Consider the following 27,123-nt stretch of genomic DNA (forward strand, 5'->3'; position numbering starts at 1 on the left):
CATGGTCAGCGCAGCTTCCACTTCCATGCGGCCAGAGTTACAATCGATGTTTCGCTGGCACTCGTGAGTGGCGAGCCAGTCACTGTAGCCTTCATCTTGTGGCTGTGGTCCCAAGGGACATCCGAGACAAAAGTTCGAGTAAACAATGTGGCCGATCACAAGACCAGTGTACAGCCCACACTGATGTGAGGGCTACGACCTCGGGTCATCCACGAACCATCAAAAATAACATCAATGTTCCCAACTGGATTCAAGAAGTCTCTATAGAGATCCTTGATGACTGCCACACTGGAAGCTTCACTTGCGGTGGCTGTGCTCTCGCAGGCTTTCACAAAAGTTTTCAGGTGTCCCTGAAAGGTATCGTGGTGCAGACCTCGGTGTGACAGGGTCATACAGGTGCAAAAGTCTGCAAGGGTAGTCACGCCTTTGATTATCGTCTGTATTCCCTTCATGGCCCTCATGTTGACCTCGAAGGGAGTTATGTTGGCAGTTCCACTTACTCGCGGGGAAGAAAACTGCTTCCTCTCGAAGTTGCAGCTGCCTCAGACGAGCTGGAGCTTTACAGCTAGGTCATACTCCTTGTCTGTTGCCTTGCTCAAAGTCGGACTTCCTGCGGTGCAGGCTTCACACTTCGCTTTGGCAAAAAAAAATTGTTTAAAACTTTCCTTCGGACCTCACAGGAACCGCAGATAAGTCCGAATAAACAGGTGTCCAAAAAAAAAAGATAAAAAAAACCTTTATTTTTACGTACTTACTCAGGCTTGGCAATAGGCTTAAAGAAATCATGAATTTGCTTTTGCACGCTGCTCCGTTTAAGTGCTATCAGATCAGCCTGAATCCCGAAGGTCGTGTGGTTACTACAGGCAGCTGAAAGGACAGTCACAGCGTGTACAAAGTTCGCGTGCGACGGCAGCAGCATACATGATGCGTCACCTTCAGCCTCCAAGTCATCATTCAGCGGGGCAGCAAAAACCTGACGAATTATCTCGTTGTCCTCGAGTTCTGCGCATGTCAGCATAGCACTGTCAGCGTCAGAAAAGTTGTCAAATGAGACAGTGTTCGGAATCGCAATGACACCAATGCGCAGGTCTCGAAGAATACTTTCGGCGTAAGTAGAGAGCAAATCGGATGGCGGCAGGTCCTGGGCCACCACGGGATCGGCGTCAGTAGGGAGCACATCTGAAGGCGGCAGATCCTGGGCCGTCACGGGATCCGCTTCATTTGTCACAGCAAATCCATCGTGTCAAAAGCAGTTCTGTATAGTGACAGGGGTCACTGTCTTCCAGGCATCCACGAGCATGTTTATTGCCGTAGGAAGGCTAACAGCGTACTGCTTGCTGGCGTCGACACAGAGGATCATGCCGCTCAAGAGGCGTGCTCTGTAGAGGACCTTCAGATTTTTTATAACTCCATGATCCATGGGCTGCAGGACACTTGAGGACCTTCAGATTTTTTATAACTCCATGATCCATGGGCTGCAGGACACTTGAGGTGTTCGGTGGCAGGAATTCCAAGCAGATGGAATCGAGATCATGGATGTGACCATGTGACTAGCAGTTATCCACAAAGAGCAGTAACTTCCGGTTTTCAACTTGAATTTCCAGTCGAGTTTGCGAATGTAGTCGCTGAAGAGCTGCTGCGTGATCCACGCTTTTGTGTTGGCCTCGTACTGTACTTACTCGAATGTAATGAGAGTTTTTTTACCGGAAGTAGAAAAGAAATGTCACCCCCCCCCCGCGTTAAAATCAAATACTTGGTTTAAAAACGCTACGAAGAGCACCAAACACAGTATTAAAATCATTTCATGTGCCAAACGTGTGCGTTGATTGTACTGGTCATTCGAAATCACGCACTCCAATTCGCCGGTCAACCAGTACGCGAACCACAGGTCACAACTACTAGGACAAAGCGGCAACCTAATCGCAAACGCATAAAAAAAAAGACTCCGCCAGTGAGAACAAGCAAACAAGAGTCGACGCCAGCTAGAGTCACTGGTGCGATGAGAGGGCACCACCTCTTGACGAATGCTCGCAACCTGTAGCGAGGTTGTGTAGCCTCCGTGACTGCAAAATGAAACAGCCATCTCGGAGGCACCGAGCGCTCGCAATCGCCACCAAGACGCCAACAAAGCAGCGAGCGATTGCACCACCATATGTCTGTTAATCCTTGCAACTGATGCAAAAACATGGCCTGGTGACTAATGGGCAGCAGGGCATGGAGCAGCGCATTTTGTTCGCTCTTTCTCGTGTTTGGTGCCAGTGCGTGTAGTTGTGCGTTCCGTGCTTAGAGTCTTAGGTCTATCCCCATCAAACGGTCGAGTTGTCTTCAAGCGGAATGGTGTGCTCACGCGCTAAGCATACAGCTCGCTTCAAGCGCAACACTATTCTGCTTGCTGAGAAAGTGGGAAATTCAGCGGCTGCAAGATGTCTGGACGTCAACAAATCGACGATCAGGGGATGGAGGAAACATCGTGAGAAATTGTTTAACCGCAACAGCCTGCGAAAAGGCTTTCAGGGGCCCAAGAAAGGCCGCTTATCGGAGTTGGAGCGTCGCCTTGCAGAGTTCATTAGCGAGCAACATTGCCGACTACTTGGAGTAAGCAGTGAAATGCTTCAGTGCAAAGCACAGGAGCTTGCACGGGACACGGGTTTGACCCAAACCAGTTTAAGGCATCACGAGGCTGAGTGCAGAAGTTTATGCGAAAGGCTAGGTTCTCCCTTCGACGCACGACTTCTATTTGCCAGAAGCTGCCCGGGGACTTCGAATCAAAACTTCGAGAGTTCCAGAGCTACGTCATCGATCTTCGTCACTCTACCAACATGCCACTTGGGACATATTGGCAGTGCCGACCAGACCCCCATGTATCAGGACATGCCTATGTCCAGAACAGTCCACAAGTCTGGTGAGCATGAAGTTTGCCTTAGAAGCACAGGCAACGAAAAAAATCGGATTACCGTTATGCTGGCATGTTTGGCTGACGGCCGCAAGCTACCTCCATTCATCATTTCTCGCTGCAAGACGATCCCCCGAAGGAAACTTTCCCGAAAGACGTTATCGTGCGCTGTCACGAAAAAGGTTGGATGAACTCGAATCTTGTCATAGATTGGATTCAAAGCATGTGGGACCGAAGGCCAGGCGCATTGCTGCATCCGGAAGCAATATTGGTTCTGGATTCTTCCCGAGGTCACCTGACACCCGGCGTCAAACAAAAGCTACAGTGTGACCGAACGCATCTCGTCGTTATACCAGGTGGCATGACCTCCATTCTCCAGCCTCTGGATGTTTGCATGAAGAAGCCCTTCAAGGATCGCTTGCGACAATTATACTGGGAGTGGATTGAAAGCGGAACACCTGCAGGTAGGCTGAAATTCCCAAGCGCGTCTACCGTTGCCCACTGGGTTTCAGCAGCCTGGTACGGGCTGCCTCATGATTTGGGCTACCGCGCATTTAAGAAATGCTCAATTTCAAATGCTTTAGACAGAAGCAAGGACGACCTCCTGTGGGAGGCAGCTAGTGACAAAGAAGAGTCAAGCTGTGATGATGACAGTGACGGCAACAACTGCCGTGAGGATGAGGGTGTACAGGAATGCCTGTTTGGCTTGTATTTCAATAAAGTTGTCTTTGACCCTCAGAACTGTGCGATGTCGGTTCCTCACGCCACATTTGGGTTCTTTCGGTTTTTCCATCGCACGCCTGAAGTCTACCCTTGCGTTACAATCAGTTTTCTTTTTCCCCCTTTTCACACCCGAAAAGTCAACCCTCGCGTTACAATCGTCGTCGCGTCACATTCGAGTAAATACGGTACCAGACGGGCAGCGACTTCACACCCTTGAAACATCTCGGGCTTTTGGATTTTCCAATGACAAGAAGCAGAAGCTTCTCCTTCCCCGACATGTTGCTGCCTACCATTATCGGGATGCGCTCTTTACTATGCTTCCCGCCGTGGCAGGGATCGCCAGACAAAACAAGGGTCCTTTCGGGCAGCATCTTATAAAAGGGAGCTGCTTCGTCGCAGCTGAACACATCATCTGGTGAAAACTGGCACAACAGCGACTCCAGAGTGTTGGAGCAATAATTTGCTACGTGGGTCCGATCGACGGCGCCACTCTCACCACACATCCTCCTGAAAGCGAGGTCAAATCTCTTCTTGAAATTACAGAGCCACCCATCACTGAACATGAATGTATCGATGTTCATCTGGAGAGTGAGTGTCTCCGCCTTCTGCTTCAGAAGGTCTCCAGATACAGGAATCCGCTTTGCGACCGTAGCATGCAACCACATGTGGAGATCTTCGAGCTTCGGGTCACGGACCTTAAAATAGGCATTCTTGATTTTTCAATGCCTACAGCAACGTACTACATTTACACAATTGAAAGTTGACCTATTTTTCAAAATTTGAAAATGCGAAGTGGGGGGTCGACTTAAAATCGAAACCAAAGCATTGCATCATAAACAAAGGCGAGACAAACGAGATACCAGGTATGCTACAGCGTGGTTGCATTTTTGCTGCGCGGCTCCATCGCATCGCTCTTGGTGTGCTGGCCTTGAGCAGATTATGTCAACGCACAAAACCAGCATCCCCAACCCATGCGCGGCGGCCGATGACGGCTGTTGATGAGCAGCAAACCGGCACCAGTCCACTCCCCACAGGTTGCGGCTGCTGATAAGCTGCAGCGGTCGATAACGCATTCGCGTTCTACTCTTAATAGACGTCGTTAAAGTTTTTTTTTCTGTTTACTTTCAATAGAGCACTCGGCGCTCAAGGAAGTGTCGATACGGGCGCGCCCGCGCGCGGCAGCCGACAGCGGCTGATGACAAGCGGAGGCCGCCGCATAGTGCTACTGCATTCTATTATTAAAAGCCAAGTGTAAACGACCTCCAAATTTTTGCTTTTTTCAGAAATGTGATGGGGGCGTCGACTTACATTCGAGCCGACTTACAATCGTGTAAATATGGTAGTCAATCCAATCCAAGCCTAGAGCACCTAGAGTGTCCATTTCGTTCGTTGGCACACAAAGAAGTGCTGAGGCAGTCATTTCTTCCTCTTTTTGGTCATGGTGCTTGTACTTCTGTGCAACAATGAGTGGTGCACAGGTATGCTGGCATGCAAAAAGATGAGCAAGCATTGGTAGCAGTAGTAACATATGAGCATCACAAAACGCCGACGCTCTTCAACAAACCTCAAGCGAACTTAACAGAGTTTACGGCCGCACCATGAAGTGGGTTGCCTTGTGCAAAGCTTGTACAATAAAGGTTTCTAGTAGGGGTGTGTGAATATTCAAAATTTCGAATACGAATCGAATATGTTTCATATTCGGTTCATATTCGTATTCGAGAAATGATATTCGTGATTTTCCGAATATTTGAAAATTCCCGAATACTCCGCAGCGATCGTATACCGCGCCGACTTTCGTAAATCTGATTGTTGCAAAAGTGCAATATCTGGGCAAATTATCTGAATATAGAGTTTAAAATTCCAGGAAAACAACATAAAGGCCCTGTTCTCTTTCTTCTCCATCGTTTATCGCGTGGACCGATCGCATTCCGATGCCGCTAGGCTTGACCCTTCTGCGCAATTCCGCAAGTGGGCTTTCCCACATAGCACACGTGCTGCGAACAACATGGGGGACGACGCGCTTCTAAGAATTGCAACGCGAAAGCGCGCTTATTTTTTTATACTTCCGTAATATGTTATCGAATTAATGCCCACACCCATGGCATTCGTTCAGTCACCTTAACTCTCTGAGCGTGCCCACCGCCATCTTGTTTTGGTCAACTACGCTATGCGGGAAAGCCTGCTTGCGGAATTTCGCGCGAGGCTCCCGGAGGGGCGAGTCAAGGGAGTCAAGGTGTAACAACAGGGCAAGTGATCCTGTAAAAATCCCACGTATTGCATGGTGCACTGTAACCCATGCACCTTTTAAGTGGGCCTAATGGCAGGTGTGACAAAGTTCAGAGGGCCCCTGTCACTAGATCAAAAAAATAACCTGGACGCGTAGTTTTGGTTTCTGAGCTTGGCCACTTGCCCGTTGCAATGGCAACTGTCGGCCCGCGCATTCGCCAGTAGTCCAATATCAGCACCGTGCCGCTTTCAGACGCTGACTGACACATCGCTCGTCATTTTTTTTCCTTTTTTAGAAGCAGTCTCGCTATTCCGACGTCAATGTGCGCTCCCATCTCGCTTACATTCGCGATGTCTTCCAGCACGCCGAAACTCTGTGCTCGTCACTGAATTACAGGAGTTTGCACGATACAGCCGCCTCATAAGACTACCGCATTTTAATATATTTTTTTTTTCGGAGCCGCGGGGCATTTTATAAATCCACCTTCAAATAACCTGGGCATTTCTGTCAGTCCATTGAGCCCCGAATTAATGAGGTTTTACTAGCCATCATGTTATTTTTGTTTCCAGTCTTGTCATTTTATGGATTGCATTTCGCCTGACCACATTACAGGTTGGATACTGTTATGCAGTTCAATTAAGTAGTATACATTTTTGCGCACATCATACTTTTTTTTTATACGGTGCTCAGGCAGTCTAGTTTTGTTTATTTCAGTTGTAAGGGCTATACACTATTTTGAAAAAAATATGAGCAACAATTTTTGCTTGTTTATCTTTTCTGAATTTTTTTTTTGGTGCTGACCAGATATTCAATAATCGATTCGATATTCGAAGCCATTTTTTCTTCATATGCGTATTCGATTCGTATTCTAAAATTTCGATATTCCATGCACCCCTAGTTTCTAGTTTGTGAATAATGCTTGATATCTCGCGCTCATCTCGCCCCGCCACTACAGCTTAGTGGTTCGGGCGCTCGAATGCTGATCCAGAGGACATGGCGGCCGTGTCTTAATGGAGGCAAAACGCAAGGCCCGCAAGGCACACATACTATCGTGCTCGATATGAACTGCGCATGACAGTAATGCATGACGTCAATGCACATTTAAGAATTCCAGCTGGTCGAAATTTCCAGAGCCCTCGAGAATGGCATCCCTTATAGCCAATGTCACTTCAAGAAGTTAAACACTAAATCAAACAGCGGCTGGCGCACAAAGCAAGCCAAACCGGTTGCGCTATCTTGCGGGGACCTCTGGCTTGCACGTCCAGTTCCCATCACTCTGCGAGCGTATCTGATGGTTGGCAGGGTTGCTTGATACCTTTAACGGATTCCAGCAGCACCGCCTGATTTTGTATTCAGTGCGCCCGCTTCGTGGCAGTCGCTGCTGTAATGCACGAAGCTTGTGGTACTTCTTCAGTGGCAGCATTTACCTCTAGCTATCATTAAAGGTTTCGAGATATTCGCAGTTCGCTGAGAAAAATACTTCGAGGTATAGGGAAATATAAATGCGCGGTGCCATGGCGAGCGGCTCGGCTACGCAGAAAATTTCGACAAAACCGATATTTTGATATGCGATTTTCCAGGCAATGAAGCTTTACAGGACTACGCGCGCTGCTCGTTTTGCTTGGCGTTTCTTCTAAAATCGCTTGTAATATCTTCACGAACACATGTGGGTGAAGTAAAGCGAACGGGAAGGTTTTAGAAATGCGTGATTTCGTTTGCACCACAGAAAAACAACAACCACGATGCAACGAAGTTCGTGATACAACCAAGTTTTTTTCCAACAAATACTGCTTCGTTTTATCGAGGTTCAACCGTAAAAAGTCTCACTCAGTGCCTGGCAGAGCTTGTGCGAGAGCTTCCACCGGAAAGTATAGTCGCACCACACGCTCAACAACCATGAGTACTTCTCTAGCAACAGAATAGCCGTGCTAACACCCTCTATTAGATGTCACTACACAACCAACGGTCGATTTAGTGTGTTTCTCTTGGTTGGAAGAGTGTACTGGACCTCAGATGGCTTACAAACAAGGCTAGTGGAAAGCCATGAGCTAAACTAAGCATATGACTGAGTTTGCCACTCAATAAATCAGCCAATGCCAGCTCGAAAGCAGTTCTGTGAGAGCCGTGTGGAAACTCACCTCCAGAGGAAAACTGGGCTGATCATTGTAGATGCGCACGAATATCTCGCCCACCACCAGTTCCTCCTTGTGGGCGCTGTACACAAAGTTGGCGCCGTATGACTCGTCACACTCGCCCTGTGGAGAGAGAGAGGCAGACTCAATGACACCAAGAATTTACACTCAAACAAACGTCTCTGAAAGGTCAAAGCAAAATGTTAAAGCGTGGTGCACAACTGACCCTCTCATGAATGTCAGTAGACCTGACATTCAGTCTCTGATTAGTACAGCAGAATCTCGACGATATGATCATGGTTGATACGAATTTTGAGATAATATGAATTCGTTAAATTCCCAGGCCAGAGCGCACTATATACAATGTGCAGAATTTAGGACATTCTGAATGCTCTTCCACGCCATGACTGATAATACAAACACGCAAGCCGCGACCGCACCCTCAAGCACTAAGTATTGCAGTTATATTGCTGATGCCGGTGTTACATTTGGAGACGCCAACATGCCAAGAATATTCAAGCCACTGAGAATCATCAATCGACAGAAGCTTCAAAGAGCCGACGACGGGGTTGCGGCGCCACGAATGCAGGTGATGGCGTCTACAAGGGACCTTGTTCCCACCCCCCTGCTGTTTACGGGGTGAAACGGCCGTCTGCTGCCTGAGAACGGCTTTAGTGAACCTGTCGTTTGTTCTAAACGCAGGACCCACCCGGGACATCTTTATCCCGGAGGGGACGGCTGGGGAGCCGGCGAGCGGCGGGGATGCAAATGAGCCGTGGCAAATGCGGCCGTGTTTGACTAAGCCAACGACGCCGGAATCCTCGTGCTTCGAAAACAACCTCGTCTTAGACTGTGCTTTTCCTTATACGTGGAACCTTCTGCAAACTGCAGTGGCAACCTTTAGTTCCCACGCTACCGCTGTGGAGTTCAGGTGACTGACCTTCGACGCTGCCATGGGACCCCCTTCGGGCTATTCATCACTGCTGCCGGGAGAGCGCAGACCATAACCTGCCAGAAGTGGCAAGAGTGTGTTGTTGGGGCCGTCCTGGAAGGGGGACCCTAAAGACTGGACACGTGATCAACGTCACAGTGATTGGACGCATTTTTAATGAACTAAATTCCCCAACTAAGGAGCTGGGGACAGGGGACCCTATTTAAGCAGCGATCTGGCGTGTGATCACCAGCTCCCGATACACTCTTTCGAACTATGTAAAAATGTAAATAAACCCTTCAGTCTCTTCTTCACCTCGAAGACCCTCTCATCTCTTCGTAACCCAACAACAGCAGTCTCCCGATCCGGAACCCGGGGACACCGACCTCGGCGAGAGACAGCGCAGGGCGAACCAGGGACCCACATCTAACAACTGGTAACAGCGGTGGGATCGAAGCGCAATCCCCCAACACCGGTACCCTGCTACGGGATAGAAGCCCCACACCTAACACCGGGATCATCAGTCATGTGATAATGTACCGCAAGTTTTTAGTGGCAGCACGCAGCCCGCGCATGTCGATGCCGTGAGTGAGCAGTTGCATGAGGCTGCAAATAAATCCTGTCAGGCAAGAACAGGTCTGTAAATGCATTTCCTGTTCTTATGCATATGAATTTTGTTCGCTTTTGATGATACAAATACTGTATATATACTCACGAAAAGGCCGCCCCGCCAACATGCCAGCTGGTAATTTAGCAGAAAAAAAAAAAAAGGTCAGCCAGAAGAACTGCTTCATGTGTGCCTAATTTTGCCCACGTGGTATCTTATGCTGGGAGCTGATAGACGATAACCGACTGCACGACCAGGCACGAGTTGTTCCATGCACCGGACTCTGCCTGGAACCGCAAACATGCGGTGCTAGTTTCTAGAATGGGGCGCACCCAAGCTAGTGGCACGTTTCTTCGTGGTGACATGCCACCTGCCAGGTAGGGTGCCACCACAGCAGCGCACTGTTCATCTGATGTTGCTAGGCCTGCTTCACACTGCCTGATTCACAATGTGAAGCACGTCAGTGCTTTACATTGAAGCCACAGGAAAAGTGCTTTGAATCTAGTCCTGGTTTACCATAAAAGGTCTTATCTTGTTACCAGCTTATATAACACAATAGCCTCACATTACAATGAACGTATAATTAATTTCCACAATGTCTTCGACCATGAAATGCATGGAAAAGTAGGCCAGACGAACGCCACCTCACATTGACGGCGCGTCACACATGTGGTGCGCTGCTCCGAACCATCGATCGATCCAGCATCAGATCTTTGGTGGATCTTGATCTTAATCACATGACGTTTGCCAGTAAACTGAACAAACAACCTGTTTTACTTCTTGTGATTAATTCATTCCAGTCGCTGGGCACGCGTCCTATCATCCATATTTTCCATGCATTATGTATTTGAAGGATTTGCCAAGACTGTGCCTTATCATAAAAATGCGCATCACAGTATACAAAAAGGGATGCGTAATTGGAGCTCTGCTGTAGTCGAGAAAACTATGAAAAAATGTCAGTCCCGCATAAGGGCCACACCGAACCACGAAAAAAAAATAACGGCCCTTACACGTGTATATACAGTATTTTTCACAGCTCCCCAGAGATTCATTTCACCGAGTTCTACTGTACTAATCTATTTTTTTCAAAAAGAGGACTTATGATGCACACAGCGCTAGTGGTTGTTACTTTATCACTAGTGTTAGAGCATTACTTAGAGCTTGACCTGAACAGATCAGCCCTGCTGAGAGGAAGCAAGAATTTCTTTAGGGCAGATGACAACAAACGAACTCATGCTCAGAGCCATGCCTAGCCCCTAACTGGCAGTGAACTAAAAGCAAAACTGGTTGATAAGAGTGAACAATGCACAGATAGAAATAGCATAACTCATCAAAACAGGTGGACACCAATGGGAGTTGCAACAGTCGTGGTCACCTACCTGCCTGCCCACAAGTGCTCAAAATTAGGGATGTGAAAACATTCAAGCTCTGGATTCAAACAGAACAGAAACAGATTTGAACAATTCAACCTGAATATATTGAATTTAGGTGTTGGGAATAAACAAAATTGAAAACCAATGACTAAAACTGTCCCTGTTGACTCAACCCACCGATCGCACAACAGATCGCTGTTGCTCACGCAGGTACTCTCGAAGCTCTATCCGTGTGGCATTGTCCCAGAGCAGGTAAGGGTTCTCCGTGTTGGCCGTCAATATCCGCAAAAGCTCTGGAGCTGGAAGCACGCCCAGCTTTCGAGCCAGGTACGGAGTCAACAAAGCTGACAGTGCTGCTCGTGCTGCAGCATTGGGCGGACAGGTGCCGTCAAGGCCTGCTAGCCGTGCACAGGCCCCAATGCTCTCCTCAGCCAGTCGATTGGCCACTTCCTGCAAAGAGAAGACTGCACCATCAGTGAAATTCAGCTCAGCCCAAACAGACCTCCTTGCATCAGTCAACACGCCAGCTCCATGGCAAATCATCTTAAACTTTGCTAGGGAAGAGTCTGGGATGGGTACCTTAAAAAATTTTAAATTTAAATTGTGGTGGTCAACATCACGAAGCAACCCATGGGTTATGAGGAATGCTTTAGCAGAGGGCTCGAGATTAGTAACTTGGACTAGTAAATGGTCATTTTTGCTCACGGGCATTTTTATAATTCGCCTCCGCCTAAGTACGCCTGCCGCGGCTGTGATTGAACTCACAACCTTGGGTACAGCAGCTGAACGCCAACTGATATGTACCTTTAAATGTGACTTTTGTTCTGATATCCGTGCAATACATTATATATTAACATCAAATTTCAATAAATTGCTTCCAATAATAGCCAAAAAAATTGAAGGGGACACTTAAGCTCGGCCTTAAGGGTATGACGCGATAGCGTAGCGGGTTAATTCCCACATATGCAGGTTGTTCTCTACTTTACATTCATATCTCCTTTGGAGTCCTCATACCCCTCCTGGCGCAGTGGTGCGCGGTTAAGCAATGTGCCACTGCCCAGCGATGGCAGGTGCTTCCAGCGCTGGGCCCTGTGCGACCCAGGCTGCTCTTCCCAAGTGACCAGTCATTAATTTAACTGCCACTTGCCATGGTGGGCAGGTTGTGATGATGCCGCATGGTCACATGACCTAGGTGGCCCACCTGCCTGCGGGAGGTGGTTGGTTGGATGAAATAAATTTGGCATCCTCCATACAGCAGCTCTCTTCCTCCTTTCAGATTTATTTGACCTCTTCACTTACGGAGCTGTTTGGGTGTCCATTGTGAGCAAGATAGTTTTTTTGTTTTTCATCACAACCTCTGGAGGATTTCTTTGAAACAGAGGTGTTCTCGATCTTTCAAATCCTGGCAATCTGAGTAATGAGCATTTACATCACGACAGTTCTGGACTAAATCTTGAATGCCTATTCTCTTTAATACGTGCAACCCGGCTCGTTTGTGACATACATCAGTACCATTGAAAAATACAAGTCCATACAAGTTGCACTTTGTTCTGCATTATGCTTACCTTCATGTCAATTTCCTGCCAGAGCCAGATAATGGCATGTATTCTGAGACCACCAAAATAACTTGGAGGCCTTCTTAACCACATTCTGAAAGAAGAAACTGCAATAGTGTCTAAAATGAGTGTCTAATGTTCTTGCGAGTTCACCGCCAATACTCCGATTAGAACCAGTTCCATAGGTACGTACGAGTCATCACCTCCTAGAATGTTTGAGTACCTTCCAATGGACTATCATATGAGATTATACTCATTTGACCCACTAATACACCCTTATTCCATTTTCTGGGGTAGGCCTAATTCAAAACATTTTGGGGGTCCTTAGGAATTTTTGGCGGTGGACCAACTTACAAATTTTGGGGGTCCTCATGTTTAAGACTTTGGCAGTGCCCTATGATTGGTCTATTAATCATCATGCAGTTCTGACGTCATGACCCTCTCAATCGCATTCATAGATCGCGGAAGTCCTCGCACCGCTCCTCGCACAGTGGTGCAGCAGTTATAGCTATGAGATGCTTCCCTGGCAGGTGGCTGTTTCGAACACAGCTACCTGTGGGGCTTGCGAGACTAAGGTTGCTCTTCCCAAGCTCCTGTAAAACTCATGCACAGCGCCATGGTGGGAAGGTGGAAACTGCATTGAATTCAGCACAGGTGGGCAGGTTGCGATGATGTCACAAGGTCATGTGACCTCTCTCAACTAATCGGGGGATTTTGTGGTGCTCTCTGACTGGTCAATCGGAGTCACGTGGTACTGATAACATCAGGGAATTGGCCAATCAGAAAATTTCGTTGCGGAGAAGAAGAAAACTGCATAACTACAGCATAAATGCTATCACATTCGTAAAATATTGCTAATCACATGCACACATCCACAGCCATCATATCTTCACAAATACAGTAAAAGCTTGTTCATTCGAACTCGAAGGGGACCGGAATCGAATTAAGCGAAGTCCGAATTGTGAAATGGGCACTAGAAAGAGCAGTCATTGCACCCCACCACACGGGCAGAACCCGAAGCAGTCAAATTTAGAGTTGCTATCGCGAGTTAGGTGCTACTACATGTTTCTGGTGAGGGATTCTGAGAATTAAATCCTTGCGGTCCTAATGGCGAATGAAATAAATTGATTGGCCAGTTATACGCCAGAAACAAGTACTGAAATGCATCCGCGTGAGCAGCTAGCTTTAGTGCTGGAAAGTAAGATGCTATTTATGCTCCAAAACATGTTTATTTATGGGGAAGGGTTGTCAAAATTAAAAGTAATCAGTGACGGGCATTTGCTTGCGTTTCTTCTGCAGAGACTCCACTAGCACCATCTGCAGCTTGCCCAAGAGCTCCAGCGCAACGTCCGAGTTCTCACTGGCAGAGAAGTAGCGTGCTGCAACATCGAACGCCTATGCTACTTCACATGCATTGGGCAGTGGCATAGGCTCGTCGCCCCTGTTGGTCTCACCACTATCGGCTGTTCGCACCACACGTGAGCCCTGTGGAGTCTGCTGATAGCATGCAGCCTCAATTATATCGGCGTCACTCAAGGGCTCCAACGTCTTCACTCTGCTGCCCACGTAGCTCGCAGCGCCAACAAAAAGCATGACTGCGGTGGCTGAACTGACCGAACTGCGTTGTGCACACCTTGTGATTGCAACCCAGCGACCACAGCACAACGAAAACCTGGAACGGCTTGCCCCGAAGCATCAGCGGTGCAAGTCAGTGCTCCAGCAGCGAAGACCTGCTACAGCATGCACCGGAGCGCGGGCTCTGGCAGCACTGTGCACTCGGCTTTTTTTTCTTCTCTGTTGTTTTACATCTCTAATAAATTTGTAGCGTGTTGTACTCACTATGGGTCAGCTTCTATCTACGAGGAGCGGTGTCAGCCAGGCGCTCCTAGTTCGAATTAACGATTGCAGATGCCGACTGGTTCGAATCATCGAGTTTTCCCCCAATGAAATACACAGGGCTGTGTCAGGACCCGGGCGTCAGTTCAAATTAACCGTAAGTTCAAATTAGCAGAGTTCAAATTAACGAGCTTTTACTGTAAAATTACATGTCTGCATACCTGCTGGTTGGTCTCGAGGGAGCTCTCAACGCCACCCTCGTGCAGAGTGTAGTCGTAGTGGAAGGCCGACAGCAGCAGGTGGTAGAGGGCGCCGGCTGCCAGCAGCTGCGCCTGCAGTGCACTCTCCACGGCCAGGGCTCCCACACATCGCACCAACGCCAGGGACAGCTCCGACAGGTGCTGCACCATCATCACCATCGTCACCAGCAAGATTACGACCAATGCAGGCCGAACAGCTGCTCTCTCTAGTTATCCTTATCCCATGCCAGACGTAGCGATGCTAAGCCAACAAACTTCCTCATCACATATCTCCTGCTGGCTTCCAGTCTCTCTTAACTTCAGCTATGATACTATTATTATTTTTTTTTTTATGGAGGTTTGACACCCCAAAGTGGCTCAGGCTATGAGGGATGCCGTAGTGAAGGCCTCCGGGAATTTCGACCACCTGGGGGTCTTTAACGTGCACTGACATCGCACAGTACATGGGCCTCTAGAATTTCGCCTCTATCAAAATTCGACCGCCGCGGCCGGGATCGAACCCGCGTCTTTCGGGTCAGCAGCCGAGTGCCATAACCACTGAGCCACCGTGGCGGCTCAGCTACGATATTAAGTTTATTGTCTAACCTACTATTTTGAGTGTGTGGCAGCAAAGATGTCTGAAACAACAAGCATAGTTGCGAGCAATGCTCCAGGAGGGTGCTAGTGTGCCTGGCAGTTACAAGAATAAGCACAGGAGTGCGCTAGGTGCAGTGGAGCATGAGGAAGGACAGATGAGGCAGAAGAGCAGTGGAACAAACGTCAGTGTGGGAGCCATGTGCATTGTGTCACTGCTGAAGAATGATGCCACACAGCTGCTTTCTTGTTTCTTAAGCAGCATGCCTTAAAAGCACACTGACAAACCAATTTATGACTACCCAAAAGTAAAGATTTTGCATCCAGTAGCCAAAAATTGCCTCTTGTTAAGGACGGAGCCTTGTCTCGAAAAAAAATTTTTATACATAAAAATTTTCTAATATTTTTTTTACATAAAGAAAAGAAAACTAGATTCCTGCATGACAGTGAGGTTTGTTTCCTGCTTCCACATAGCTACATGCATGTTTGCTTTGTTTTCTTGATTGTTTTCCCTCTTTATATGCTTTGCTTCCTGTGAATAAACCTTTAGTTGTGAGTTAGCGCTGGTCCTGTTGTTTCCTTTCTTTGCTGTCCTCGTCTTTTGAGCTATTTCCCAGAAATAAGGGTAAAATTATTTTCCTGCTTATCATAAAACTGTGTTACAGGACTTTTGAGTCGTTGCTTCAGAAATGCGAAAAAAAGTTTGTATTCCTGTTTCTGAAGTGGCAGCTTCAATACCCTATAAGGTTTATGGTTTATGGGGGTTAAACATCCCAAAGCGACTCAGGCTATGAGGGATGCCATAGTGAAAGGCTCAGGAAATTTCGACCACCTGGGGTCCTTTTAACGTGCACTGACATCGCACAGTACATGGGCCTCCCAAATTTCGCTTCCATCGAAATTTGACCGCCACGGCCGGGATCAAACCCGCGCCTTTTGGGTCAGCCGCAGAGTGCCATAACCGCCGAGTCAACGCAGTAGCCTTCAATACCCTATAACTCAAGTTCTATTATAGGCAGGATGATAATTTTATCTTGCTGCATTCCTTTATATCTAGAGAACCCATAACAAACGTTTCATCAAGTTTTCTACAGAAAATCTTCTTGAAAGCTTTATTTATTAATTTATCAAAGAACCCACAGCGCCAAGGCATTACAGTGGGTAGGCAGAGTAAATGAAACGTAAAGCGCTAGACATGCACATACATTTACAACATAGAAAAGCGAGCGTCATTTGATGCAGCACCCACGACATCGCTCGGCAGCTTATTCCATTCCCTAATGGTTTTAGGAAAGAAAGCCTCCTCAACAATTCAGCTTTTGTCGCTTTCGATTTGTAATAAGGCTGTTGCAAATGCTCTTCTTCAACACAAATAGTTGAATAATAAATATAAAATGAAAAATGCACCCTCTCTTCACGAAAAACTTGCATATCAATTAAATAAGTGCTCAAGGTCGTTTTACATGAATTAAATGACATTTGGAATCGGCATGCAAAAATACATGTTCCCTGAAGATTTCATATTTGTGACTAATTTAATAATTAAATTTTGTTTTCAAGACCAGGCTCCCCCCTTAAGCCTGGTGGTACAGTGCCCAAGGCTGATGCCACATGGACACTGACAAACATTGCAGCAGTACTATATTATAAAAAACACAATAAGTAATGCTTCGGAACTGATGGCTAACACACAAAGAAGCAAACATTTCAGTGACTGATTGGAGTTTCTACCTGTAGTGTGTTTAGGCATCGCAAAGTCTCAAAACCCAGACAAAGCATTGTATACTGCTTTATGCAGAGATGACACTGTGTGACATCATTGTTAAAACAAATAGGAACTAGGAGTGGGAGTAATATGGCTGCAAATATAGGATTTAATTTGAGTGAGCCAAATAGGCAAGCGTGTCAATGAAATGAGGTATAAAATGTCAAGTTAACAGACGATTTGCAGTGGAAGTTAGTGGAAGCAAGACACCAAGTTGGAATCATTGGTTGGTCACTGCGAACGAAAACGAGCTTTCAAAGAGAACACAAGAAGAAAACATGAAAAAAATGCACTCACATTCCATTGTCTTTTTTTTTTTTTTGCTGAATGATCTGATCAGGTCTAACATGCAGACGTCAATGGACGTTACCACTCAAGCAGCCTGAATGGCTTTTTTGGCTAGTATGGCAACAAAAATTGCCCAGCCTGTGTGGCACCCTAATTATAGTAATGGCGCAAAGATTCCTGGCCTCTGAGCACTCTGCCATGAGCTAGGAACAGAATGTTTCACATGTTTCCTGCATGTTTGTCTACACTTAAAATCAGAGGCATATTTAAGGAAGAGGCAGGTGAGGGAGGAGTGCATGTGACCACCACAGTTTCATAAGCCATAGATTTTAGAATTTTCTGTTGAACACACACTGACTTCCCCTTTTTCTGCGAATGAAGGTAGTACACATCATGCGTATGGAACCAACCAACTACCCACCCATTTCTTCCGAAAGTTGCCCTACTTGCAAATGCAGCCAGTTGTGCAAACAAAACATGCACACAAGTTGCATATAAGAACAAGCTCAAGGGAGACACCAGCTGTGCAAGAGAAATCTTCAAAGTTCAGTCAGCTGACTCGATGATGAGAGTGCTCCCTTACTAGCCAAATGAAGCAGTAAGATCAGGGCCAAAGTACTCTCAATCTGTGGCACTTAAAAGCAGCAGGCTCAGCAGGCAAGCGAGCAGCCAACAGCCAGACTCACGTCGAAGTAGAGTCCTCGGCAGAGGTCCCTGGCCAGACCCTGCATGGTGGACAGGGCCTGTCGGCAGGCTGGGAACTGGGCAGCCACACCCAGGCAGTGGGCTGTGTGGGTGAGCACCTCCGTCTCCAAGGCACCCTTCTGCGAGCTGTGGTTGAGCAGCTCCACGCTACGCGACAGCGCACGCTCGAGCAGCTGCGCACAGAGCAGCAAAAGAAGCGTTCACACACAAGACTGGTCGGCTGCCCTCTGGGCAGAATAAAAACTGGATGCAGGTTTAAGCCCAAAATGATTTTAGCTCCTATTTGCAGAAGATGTAGGCAAACATTGTCGAAATCTGGAGCTTGGCATTACACTGAGCCTGAAGCCCAACATGGAAAATAGCTGGGCATAATACGCTAAAGGATCATGATGATTATGGGTTTTTATGGTGCAAGGGCATCTACGGCCAAAGAGCACCATGGCACAAGGCATTTTCCATTTCTCAAGGTGGGGTCAAAGACCCATTTCCCAAGCATTTCACCCTAAAGAAGCCGAGCAACAGACCAGGGCTAAAGGAACCGGCACTGGGAAGGAACTGGGAAGGAATACGATAAAGGAACCGGCACACTGCAAACAGGCATGCTGTGCAGGCCTTTGAAGGTCCTCAAATGACAGTGAAGGAATAATTCCTCAGATTACTGGCACCAACCTGAGTGGCCACACTGCTCAGAAGTCAAGGTAGTTGTGTTTGTGTGCCCCAGCTTGGGGGAAAACAAGGAATAGGTGTGGCTAAAGAACCTGTTTAGACAGTCTAAACAGATTCATTGTTATGTACGTTCAAGTCAACACTACCACACAAACACACTGACAACTCAATGCGTTAAACCTGCAGAGGAACGAGCACCCCTCTGAAAGGCAACATTTTCAGGAGGGAGCCATCCAACAATGTGATAGCCTTTCCAGCAATGCATTTCACGCTTGCATATCTACTCTCAACAATGAGATAGGCAAAAATTTTTATGATTCAATACAAGCCGCCAAGTTAGCAAAAACAAATGCATAAACACGTAAAAACCTAGATCACTGTAACATATGCTGGGCAAAGTAAACAAAGTGAACCTATTTTTTCAGCACTAAATTAAATACACACTACACAGTACTGCATGAAATAGCCAAAAAGGTGCTGTTTGATATCATCAGAAAGAGCACCATATAAGCATTACGTGTTTGCAGCAGGTAGCCTAGCACCATCTGGGACTTGCAAAAAAATGTTCCCTTCTGCCGAGACTAGTTGACCAGTTTCTTTCATTGACTTCGCATCTGTTTGTTTTTCTAGTGTCATGAAAGCAAACAATCGCTATAAACCTACAACATGTATTACAGCTGCTTTCTTTCATGCGTTAATTAAAGAAAATTTCAAGTTACCAATCCTAATCCCAACGGTTTCACAAAATTACTCTGAGACTTCCTATTAGGTGTGGATTTAATTGCCCTGGGGATGTGACAAAGCTTTGTGATAACCATACCTCAATGAAGCTCGTAAGTTCAAATTCAAAAGTGGTGTCAGATTAACCAGAAACTCTGCGTTATATAAGCTTGCATTCTGCAACACAGCTATCTCCAGGGAGGGCTGCAGTATGCCACCTCAATGAACAAGGCCCTGCCAAGTACAGTGCATGCACTGCCTGCCATACCTGCAAGCCACCTTCCCTGCGCAGCTCCTCAACATTGAGCGGTGAGCAGCGCAGTGTGTGCCACGCTGTCTCCGTGGCAACGCCCAACAGAGGGGTAGCCTTGCTTCGCAGCTGTGGGTCATCCAGCTCAGACTCCATCAATCGCAGCAGCAGGCCGTACCCAGCATACTTGTATGGCTCCAGTTCTGCACACCCCACAGTAGTACACAGAAAACAAGCACGCTGCAGTGCATGATCGCACAAGAGGGAAGATACGTTTCTGTACATATGCGAAAAGCATTTAAATGAGTCACTTGGTAAGGCGAGCTATATTACTGCAGAACTGCAGTACAAGAGTAACATGGTGACAGCAGGCAAGCGTAGCAGGGGGCGGCAGAAGGTTAGGTGGGCGGATGAGATTAGGAAGTTTGCAGGCATAGGGTGGGCGCAGCTGGCAAAGGACAGGGTTAATTGGGGAGACGCGGGAGAGGCTTTTGCCCTGCAGTGGGTGCAGTCAGGCTGCTGCTGATGATGATGATGTTGCAACAGTTTCCCTACAGAAAATTCTAGACTACACAACTTCAACTCAGCCCTGCAAAGCTGTTTCACTGTGAACTAGGAACAGTAAGAATTAAATTACCGTACACAGTTAAAACTGGATATAACGAAACTGAGAGAAGTCTGCAATTTTTGCTAAATGCAGTTTAATGTGAACACTTCAAAAGACAATGCTAAATGGAAACCAATAATGTACATGAAATCACCTTTAAAATGTTCACTGTAAACTGCCGTTACTCGAAGTGAGATGTGGAGAAATATTTCATGATCGCACTAATAATACACCTGAGGCAGCAGCTGCCCCATCTCCACCGATGCTAGCACGACACCACAAGAAGTGGTGTGGGGACCGTGAGGGATGTGGGGAAGTCGGAGGCACCACGGCTGGGCTGGAGGACAGCAAGTGCAGTTGCACCATCACCGCTAGACCGGCCCGCTCTAGGTTCACCCGGCCACCACTGCCCCAAGAAATAGATTCTTCACCTCGCATCGCCAGTGCTCTCCGCTGACCCCACTTCCCACATGCGAGAGCTATCGATGCTGGAATCTCACGAGCAACCATATGGCAGTGATGGGCGCACACCGGTCATCCCGTGCCTTCCCTGCTGACTCCTATTGTTTTGCACTGCTTCTGAACATCAACTGCTGTAGTGCCAAGTGTTGCGACACTCCAAAAACGAGAACAGTGGAGACTGCTGCGTTTACCACACGGATGTGCCAATGGCACAGGAGTGCAGCACATTATGCCAACTGCCAACTGTGGTCGCTTGCTGTGATCACAGATGTGCCTCTCATGACAGTCCATGTTTTATCGACACAAAACTTTGAAGTAACGCAGCACTAGCAAAAAAGTAATTGGCGTAAAGGGTTCGCTACATCAAGGTCAACCATCCGAACCCTTTTGCTTCATGGAGTCCACAAATTGTCGTCCTTTAATGGGGGCAGCATTGGGGAATGGAGAAATTCTGTATTATCAAGAAATTCACTACATGGAGGCTCGTTACATCCAGGTTTAACTGCACTGTCATGTATAAAACAACCTTGAGCATCTAGAACTGGGGGAGTTGGTATGCAGAGCTAATCTGTCTCCGAAGGTCCCAGGTGGTCTCAGCCCTGCTGTGGGTAGTACCATGTCCTGTGGAAGTATAATTCCATACAGTGATAACTTGTCAATTCAAGCCTGTTTTATCTCGAGCTTTTGGGTGCTTCTGGATGGTTCCACTTGTAAAAGAAAGTTGTTTGCATGCAAATTAGTTCTGCCATCAATATTTTAAACTACACACCATTGTAGCCGCTTTCCCAGCATGCACTAGTGTCATCTTCCCAGAGAAACCATGAATATTTCGACAGCAAACTTCCATACCATGTACTGCACCAGAATCAAACTAATGGACCCTGGCAGTTAGCTTGGTTTGGTTTGTCGCTCACTAGCCAATTGGACAGGACACCACAGAAAGCAAGTATGGAATGTGCACTCTTTTATCGCCTCTGATCTTTAGCTTCCAAAAGATGACCTTGTGCTTATGTCACTGGTTTTCGTATCAATGCTTTGAGTCATCTTAACCCATACGCATGCCATGATGTCAGCATTCCACAGGAAGTATGCACTAAAGCGTTCGACAAAGAGCTGGCAAGTGCATGAAAAAGACGAAGGAAGCGTGAGTGAATGTAGGGCTGTGATGAGCGCCATAATGAAAAGCACGTCATAGAATACATCTCTGGCCAGCTTGGGCTGCAAGAGGAGGAAAAAAAGAGGAAAAGATGGAAAAGTGGGGAGGGGCAGCTTATATTTGAAGTCATTTTTTTTTGGAGTAGAGGGCTGACTTATAAGTAGCAATATACGATAACAGATTCCCTGTGAGACTAGTGAGACGCTGTCGATCTTCAACGGAATTACAGTAATCCCTCGTTATAACGAAGTCAGCGGGATGGCGAAAAAATTCGTTATAACCGGTAATTCGATATAAACGACCACCCGAGAAAATCTAAAGCAGTCGAGCTTTAATTGCGCCGCAATGGCGAGGAAGTCAAAAATACAATGTATTCAGTGAAGCAAAACATTATTCAGTGCAAAAAAATCAGTGAGCTTTGGCTGTTTGAAGTTCTTACCGGGCACGTGCAACCCCTGCTCTAATCTGACCAAGCATTGCACGAGGCCGCGGTCGCCGCGCCCATGCATTCAACCGCCGGGGTATTTTGAATCGTGAAGGCAGTGACCGCTTTTATGGGGGTATTTCGAAGGCAGTGGCCGCTTACATGCGGGGGGGTCACGGAAATGCTGTGGCTCGAGTTTGAGGTTGTGTTTGTTGCACTCAAAAAACGATTAGCCACTCATTGTAGGTATGCAGCGCAATCGTGAAAACTGAACGATTTTGCAATAGCGGCTTCGCATGATTACTGGGAAGTTTCTTTTTCCCGATGTGTACAGCTGTGAAGTTTGCAATTGAGTTTTTCGGCGAGTTTTTTGGCGCATCGTTGTTGACGACACTGTGCTAATTCTACGGTTCGAGTGTCGGTGTTCGCGCATCGTCGCGTCCGTGCCATGGTTGCGCTGACCCGCCATGTTACCAGCCTGACTTGCCGCTGGTGACGCTTGGATTTGTGTTTTCGGCAAGTTATCGATCTATTTGCACCGTCAAAAGGGCAACGAAGCTAGGGGCAGTGTTTTATTGCGATGCAGGCCTATTATAACGAGTGGCAAGCAGATTTCTAGACCGGCTTCTCCAAAGTCATCTTCCCGATTTGTAGCTCCTCGCGTCGAACACGGCAAAGGGTGTGCGACCAGGCAGCAGCTCGACAACACCGTTGTTCACACTTGCAAGCGTGACCTGCAGGTCGCCTTCTCGTTTGAAGTTAAAACTCTCGGGAATAACGTCTTCGCATGCTTTTGAGAGTTTCGTCTGGTTTGGCCGATGTGAAACGGTTAGGCTTAGTGATGACTACGACAGCCAGGGAGCAGCTAAGTTTGTTGCCGAAAGCTCACCTCGCTCTCGACTCGCAAGCGTGAATGGGCTCATAATCGGAGGGAAACTTCTTTTGTGCTTTTTGGCACGTTTCAGTGCCAGAAATGTTCTTTAGAGTGGTAAAATTTTGCTCACCGAGCGTACCCCATGGAATGCAATGTCGCAAGTCCGCCCGCGGTCTTTTGGCCTCTTTTTGTCATCCAAGAGACCGCGGTTTTCTGGCATCGCAAAGCGTCATGAAAATTTTATCTTCATTTGGATTCTATCACGAGGGATACCAGCGACGCGACTGCGACCGGTTCGGGCGCGCTTCCATTCGCATCTGCTGTAAACAGCTGGGGGCACTCAGCACTCGCTTGGTACTCGTTACTAGGCAGGTCATCGGTCGTAGGTTTGGTACTTTTGTGGTGTGTTCTGTGCCTGCCTGAGACTAATTCGTCAGCTGTATTAATTTGACATTGCATGCGCAAAAGGGTTGCCACCGCGGCTGCGATGCCTCCGCTCGACACTTTGTTCTAAGCGGGTCAAGCTCTTCATACGCTTCAAGTAATGCGACCTAAAATGCATGCGTTTGGGTCGGGACCGGAAGAAATTTCGAATAAAACGATATTTCGAGTCAAGCAATTTCGTGGTAATGAGGCATTACTGTAGTTCATAAAAGTGAATGGCACTGCATGTTTTTGTTTTTCCTGCTTTTTTTTTTTTTACAAAAATGTGCCACTAAAAAGGCAGTTTCCAAGATAGTCTTGCAGCACTGTTAAAACAGGCAGACCTTTGGCGTGCCGGCTGAAGAGGATGGCCTGAGTCTTGAGCAGCAGCTGCAGGTTGATTGGGTCGGGGCCTTCAGAGCAGCGCTGCGTCTTGTCCGACAGCAGCTCGTACGCCTTGTTCACCTTCTCGAACTGCTCCTGTAACCACCCATGTGCAAGTGTGCAACTTGGGTCACATCTCACACGTGAGGCGGTAAAGCAGTGTTTGGCAGAGAATACAAAATGGCCAGGTACAAGGGAGTACTAATGTTTCTCTGGAACCAGACGCAAGGCAAGTAATCAAACCCATCTCAGTTTAATGTGAACCTTTTACAGTAAAATCTCATCAATTCAAACAGAAGAAAATGTCTGAATTATCCGAAAGTTCGAATTGTGGAATCAGCCTGAAAAAAACTGACAAGAATGGCTTGCATCACGGTGAATTTGTTCGGTGAAAGACTAGGTAATGGCTGCCTGCTTTAAGGTAACAAAAACGCAATGACAACTACTTTTTACATTCTGAATTTTTATTTTCTAAATTAACGGGGGTTGAAATAATGAGCTTTTACATACAGGTTTATTTTGGAAGCGAAATGGCCGCATTTTGCACTAAAAAAATGTGGGTTAGAAGTTTGCTAGCGATCGATAACTTCTAGCAACTCATGGAAAAGACGTGTAAACATTTTTTGCCAGACTGCTTGCGAAAAAGCTTGCTATGTAAATTAACCAGCAGTGTGCTTGGCTGACAGTAAAAACTCAATGCAAAGTCTCTGCAACTAATCAGTGCTACGCAAAAAAAAAATTCCACTGCAGGAATGCATGTGTGCTGACCCATGTTCTATTGCCATGAACAAAGTAAAGTTTTTGAGGAAACTTGCTTTGAATCACGCGTGTGCTCTGCGCTGTCGTGCAGGACCGCGAGTAACGGCATGTGAAAACTGAAGACACATAGTTCACGCAGGTTACATCAATGTGTCTTGCAAAGATGTCATCAATGCAAGATGCACTTCTTGTAGTGGCTTGAGGTGGCTTGTTAACAATTGTTACCGTGAGTAGTTCATGCATGAACATTGGAAACCACTGTGATTTTTTAGCGTTGACGTTAAAGTCATTGCAGATGATGAGGGGAGTAACCGATGCCCGCACAATGTGCGTGCACTGATCCGAAGATGCCAGATTTTCAGCCACCTTGCGAACAAGTGGCGCCATCAGGCGCCACCACCGTGATTCCTGTTTGAACGGCTGTGTACCGCACGGTGGTGGCAATCCTTGGCACCGGAGTCCACGCACTAGAAACTCCTCCAGACTAATAATCCTGTGCCTACACAATGTCGTTATTGTAGGTACTAATTTAAAAAAAAACGTTCGCAGTTAGTACTGCTTTCACTTCATGACATCTGATGTAATAGTGCTTACAAAAACAACGCACGAGAATTTTTTAAACTCCTCTGAGCCTCACTCAGGCACCTATAGATGTCCTGTAGCCTTAGTGGACAGAACAGTGACGGACAATGGGAGTTGAAAAGGTAGCCGTTAAGTGTATTCCTGCATTGAAAGCCCTCAGACCAAGTCTCTGTCCTTGCATGGCAACAGCTTCTCAAGCGGAACTATTACCAATGCTGACGCCAGCAAGCATCTTCAAGCCGTGTCTACGGACATGAGACGAAAGGCATGTCGGTCTTCTAATTCAAGCACATATTGTTTCCAAGAAGCACATTATGGAAGAACAAATGCAGGCAAAAGTACACTTCATGCCAAGCACTACAACTGCAGGGCAGTGCCTGACAATCACTGAGCAACCAGAAATGACAGAAACCTGCAGCTGATGATGAAACACTATTAGTAGTGTTTGACAGAACTTCATGAACGGCCTACACGAAGCATGCAAATAACCTAATTTTTCGAACTATAAGAAAGCAGACAGTACCTCCAATGCTTAAACCGCTACATTACAGGAGCAACATCATAATAAAAATGCTGCCAGATTTTTCACCCTTACTTGGGGTAAAGTGGTGTATTATACTTAAGTACCTAATTTTCTGTAATGTTCATTATCCTTATTTTCTTTTGTTCCACAGTGCTGAGGGAGGATAACTTCAGAGCACAAATATACCATTCTTACTATATTAGTTACGTGCATTCCCTTATCACTCCCACAAATATGTTTGAACTTCACTTCTGTCCACTTTACCAGCTTAGTACTTACAGCCACTATCGCAGATCATTTATCACAGTTAACCTCATTACTGGAGTCTTGTCCAAACGGCTGAAAACAAGGCAGATTTTGCCATTTTTCTTTTGCTGGGCAGCAACAAAATGCAAAAATTGTATTTTAAGCAGCTTATCAAGACTGCATGGCTCCACACAGCAAATGGCAGGAAAGTGAGATGCAAAATGTCAAACATCTGCAACTCAGAATCAATTTTTAGCATTGGATCACCGCTACACCTTGCTGGCACAGCTGAACTGGAGCTCAAGTTTTCCATCCCAATGGGCATACTGCTACAACTACTACGACAACAGCATGGCATTCAAAGAGGTTTACTGATGAACTACCACGACATAAATGAGCATGCTAGGAGAGAAGTATTATAAGAAACATGCAAGCATGCTTTCTAAGTTTAATACACAGAAAGTGAGCAGCAAACAGAAAGGCATAGTACTTACCCGTCCTTCAGGGTTTTTGTCTGGGTGATACTTTTGAGCAAGCCTGAAGTATGCCCGTCGAATGGTTGAGTCATCTGACCTGCCCAACCAACATTAGAAAAAAAGCTTTAAAAACACATGAGCAAAAGGTGCCCGGTACTGGTGAAATAGAGCACACTACAAATGCTGTAGCAGTGCTTATAAGCACTTTGAAACACGCTCTGACATGCATATTACTTTTACCCTTTTTGGGCTGCATCAACATACTGTTCACCTGTCTTAACAATACATATAAGAAGTATAATGAACCGATGGATGTTCAGCCAAAAATTATTGTTGTCCCGGGCAATCCAGAAGTCAGGAATTGAAAATTACATGCAAACTGCCGGCATGCGCCCGCCGATACAACCACCACCCAACCCAGAGGAACAAAGTGACATGCGGCTGACCTTTGTTCCTGGGTGACTCCCAGTGCAGCACAAGCCTCTTCCAGGGACAGGGGTGGTGGCTTTCGGTCTAGCTCCTGCCTCCAGCGTTCGAGCACATCTCTCAATAATGACACCTGCACAACAGCACTGATATTTCATTCCACGTGCTCACACATAGACACCTAAACAAGCTGAAGAACAAAGGTGCACGGGGGTGTGATAATATCAAGTTTTTTGGTTGCTTTATCATATTTTGACAGCAAATTGAGTCTGATAT

General features: G+C 46.7%; 1 protein-coding gene across 1 annotated transcript in view; it reads right to left on the bottom strand.

The window, feature by feature from the left end:
* The window catches only part of LOC144099367 (dnaJ homolog subfamily C member 13-like), a 153,742-nt gene that overhangs the window by 42,047 nt on the left and 84,572 nt on the right, over positions 1-27,123 (bottom strand). The window contains exons 27-34 of the mRNA XM_077632600.1: positions 26,868-26,980; positions 26,440-26,518; positions 23,796-23,931; positions 19,524-19,708; positions 17,851-18,042; positions 14,500-14,679; positions 11,064-11,336; positions 7,982-8,098 (exon numbers count right to left, since the gene is read on the bottom strand). Of these exons, the coding sequence (XP_077488726.1) occupies positions 7,982-8,098; positions 11,064-11,336; positions 14,500-14,679; positions 17,851-18,042; positions 19,524-19,708; positions 23,796-23,931; positions 26,440-26,518; positions 26,868-26,980 (1,275 nt within the window). The remainder of the gene's footprint in view (positions 1-7,981; positions 8,099-11,063; positions 11,337-14,499; positions 14,680-17,850; positions 18,043-19,523; positions 19,709-23,795; positions 23,932-26,439; positions 26,519-26,867; positions 26,981-27,123) is intronic.

The sequence above is a fragment of the Amblyomma americanum genome, chromosome 7 (genome assembly GCF_052857255.1).
Source record: "Amblyomma americanum isolate KBUSLIRL-KWMA chromosome 7, ASM5285725v1, whole genome shotgun sequence".
NCBI lineage: Eukaryota > Metazoa > Arthropoda > Arachnida > Ixodida > Ixodidae > Amblyomma > Amblyomma americanum.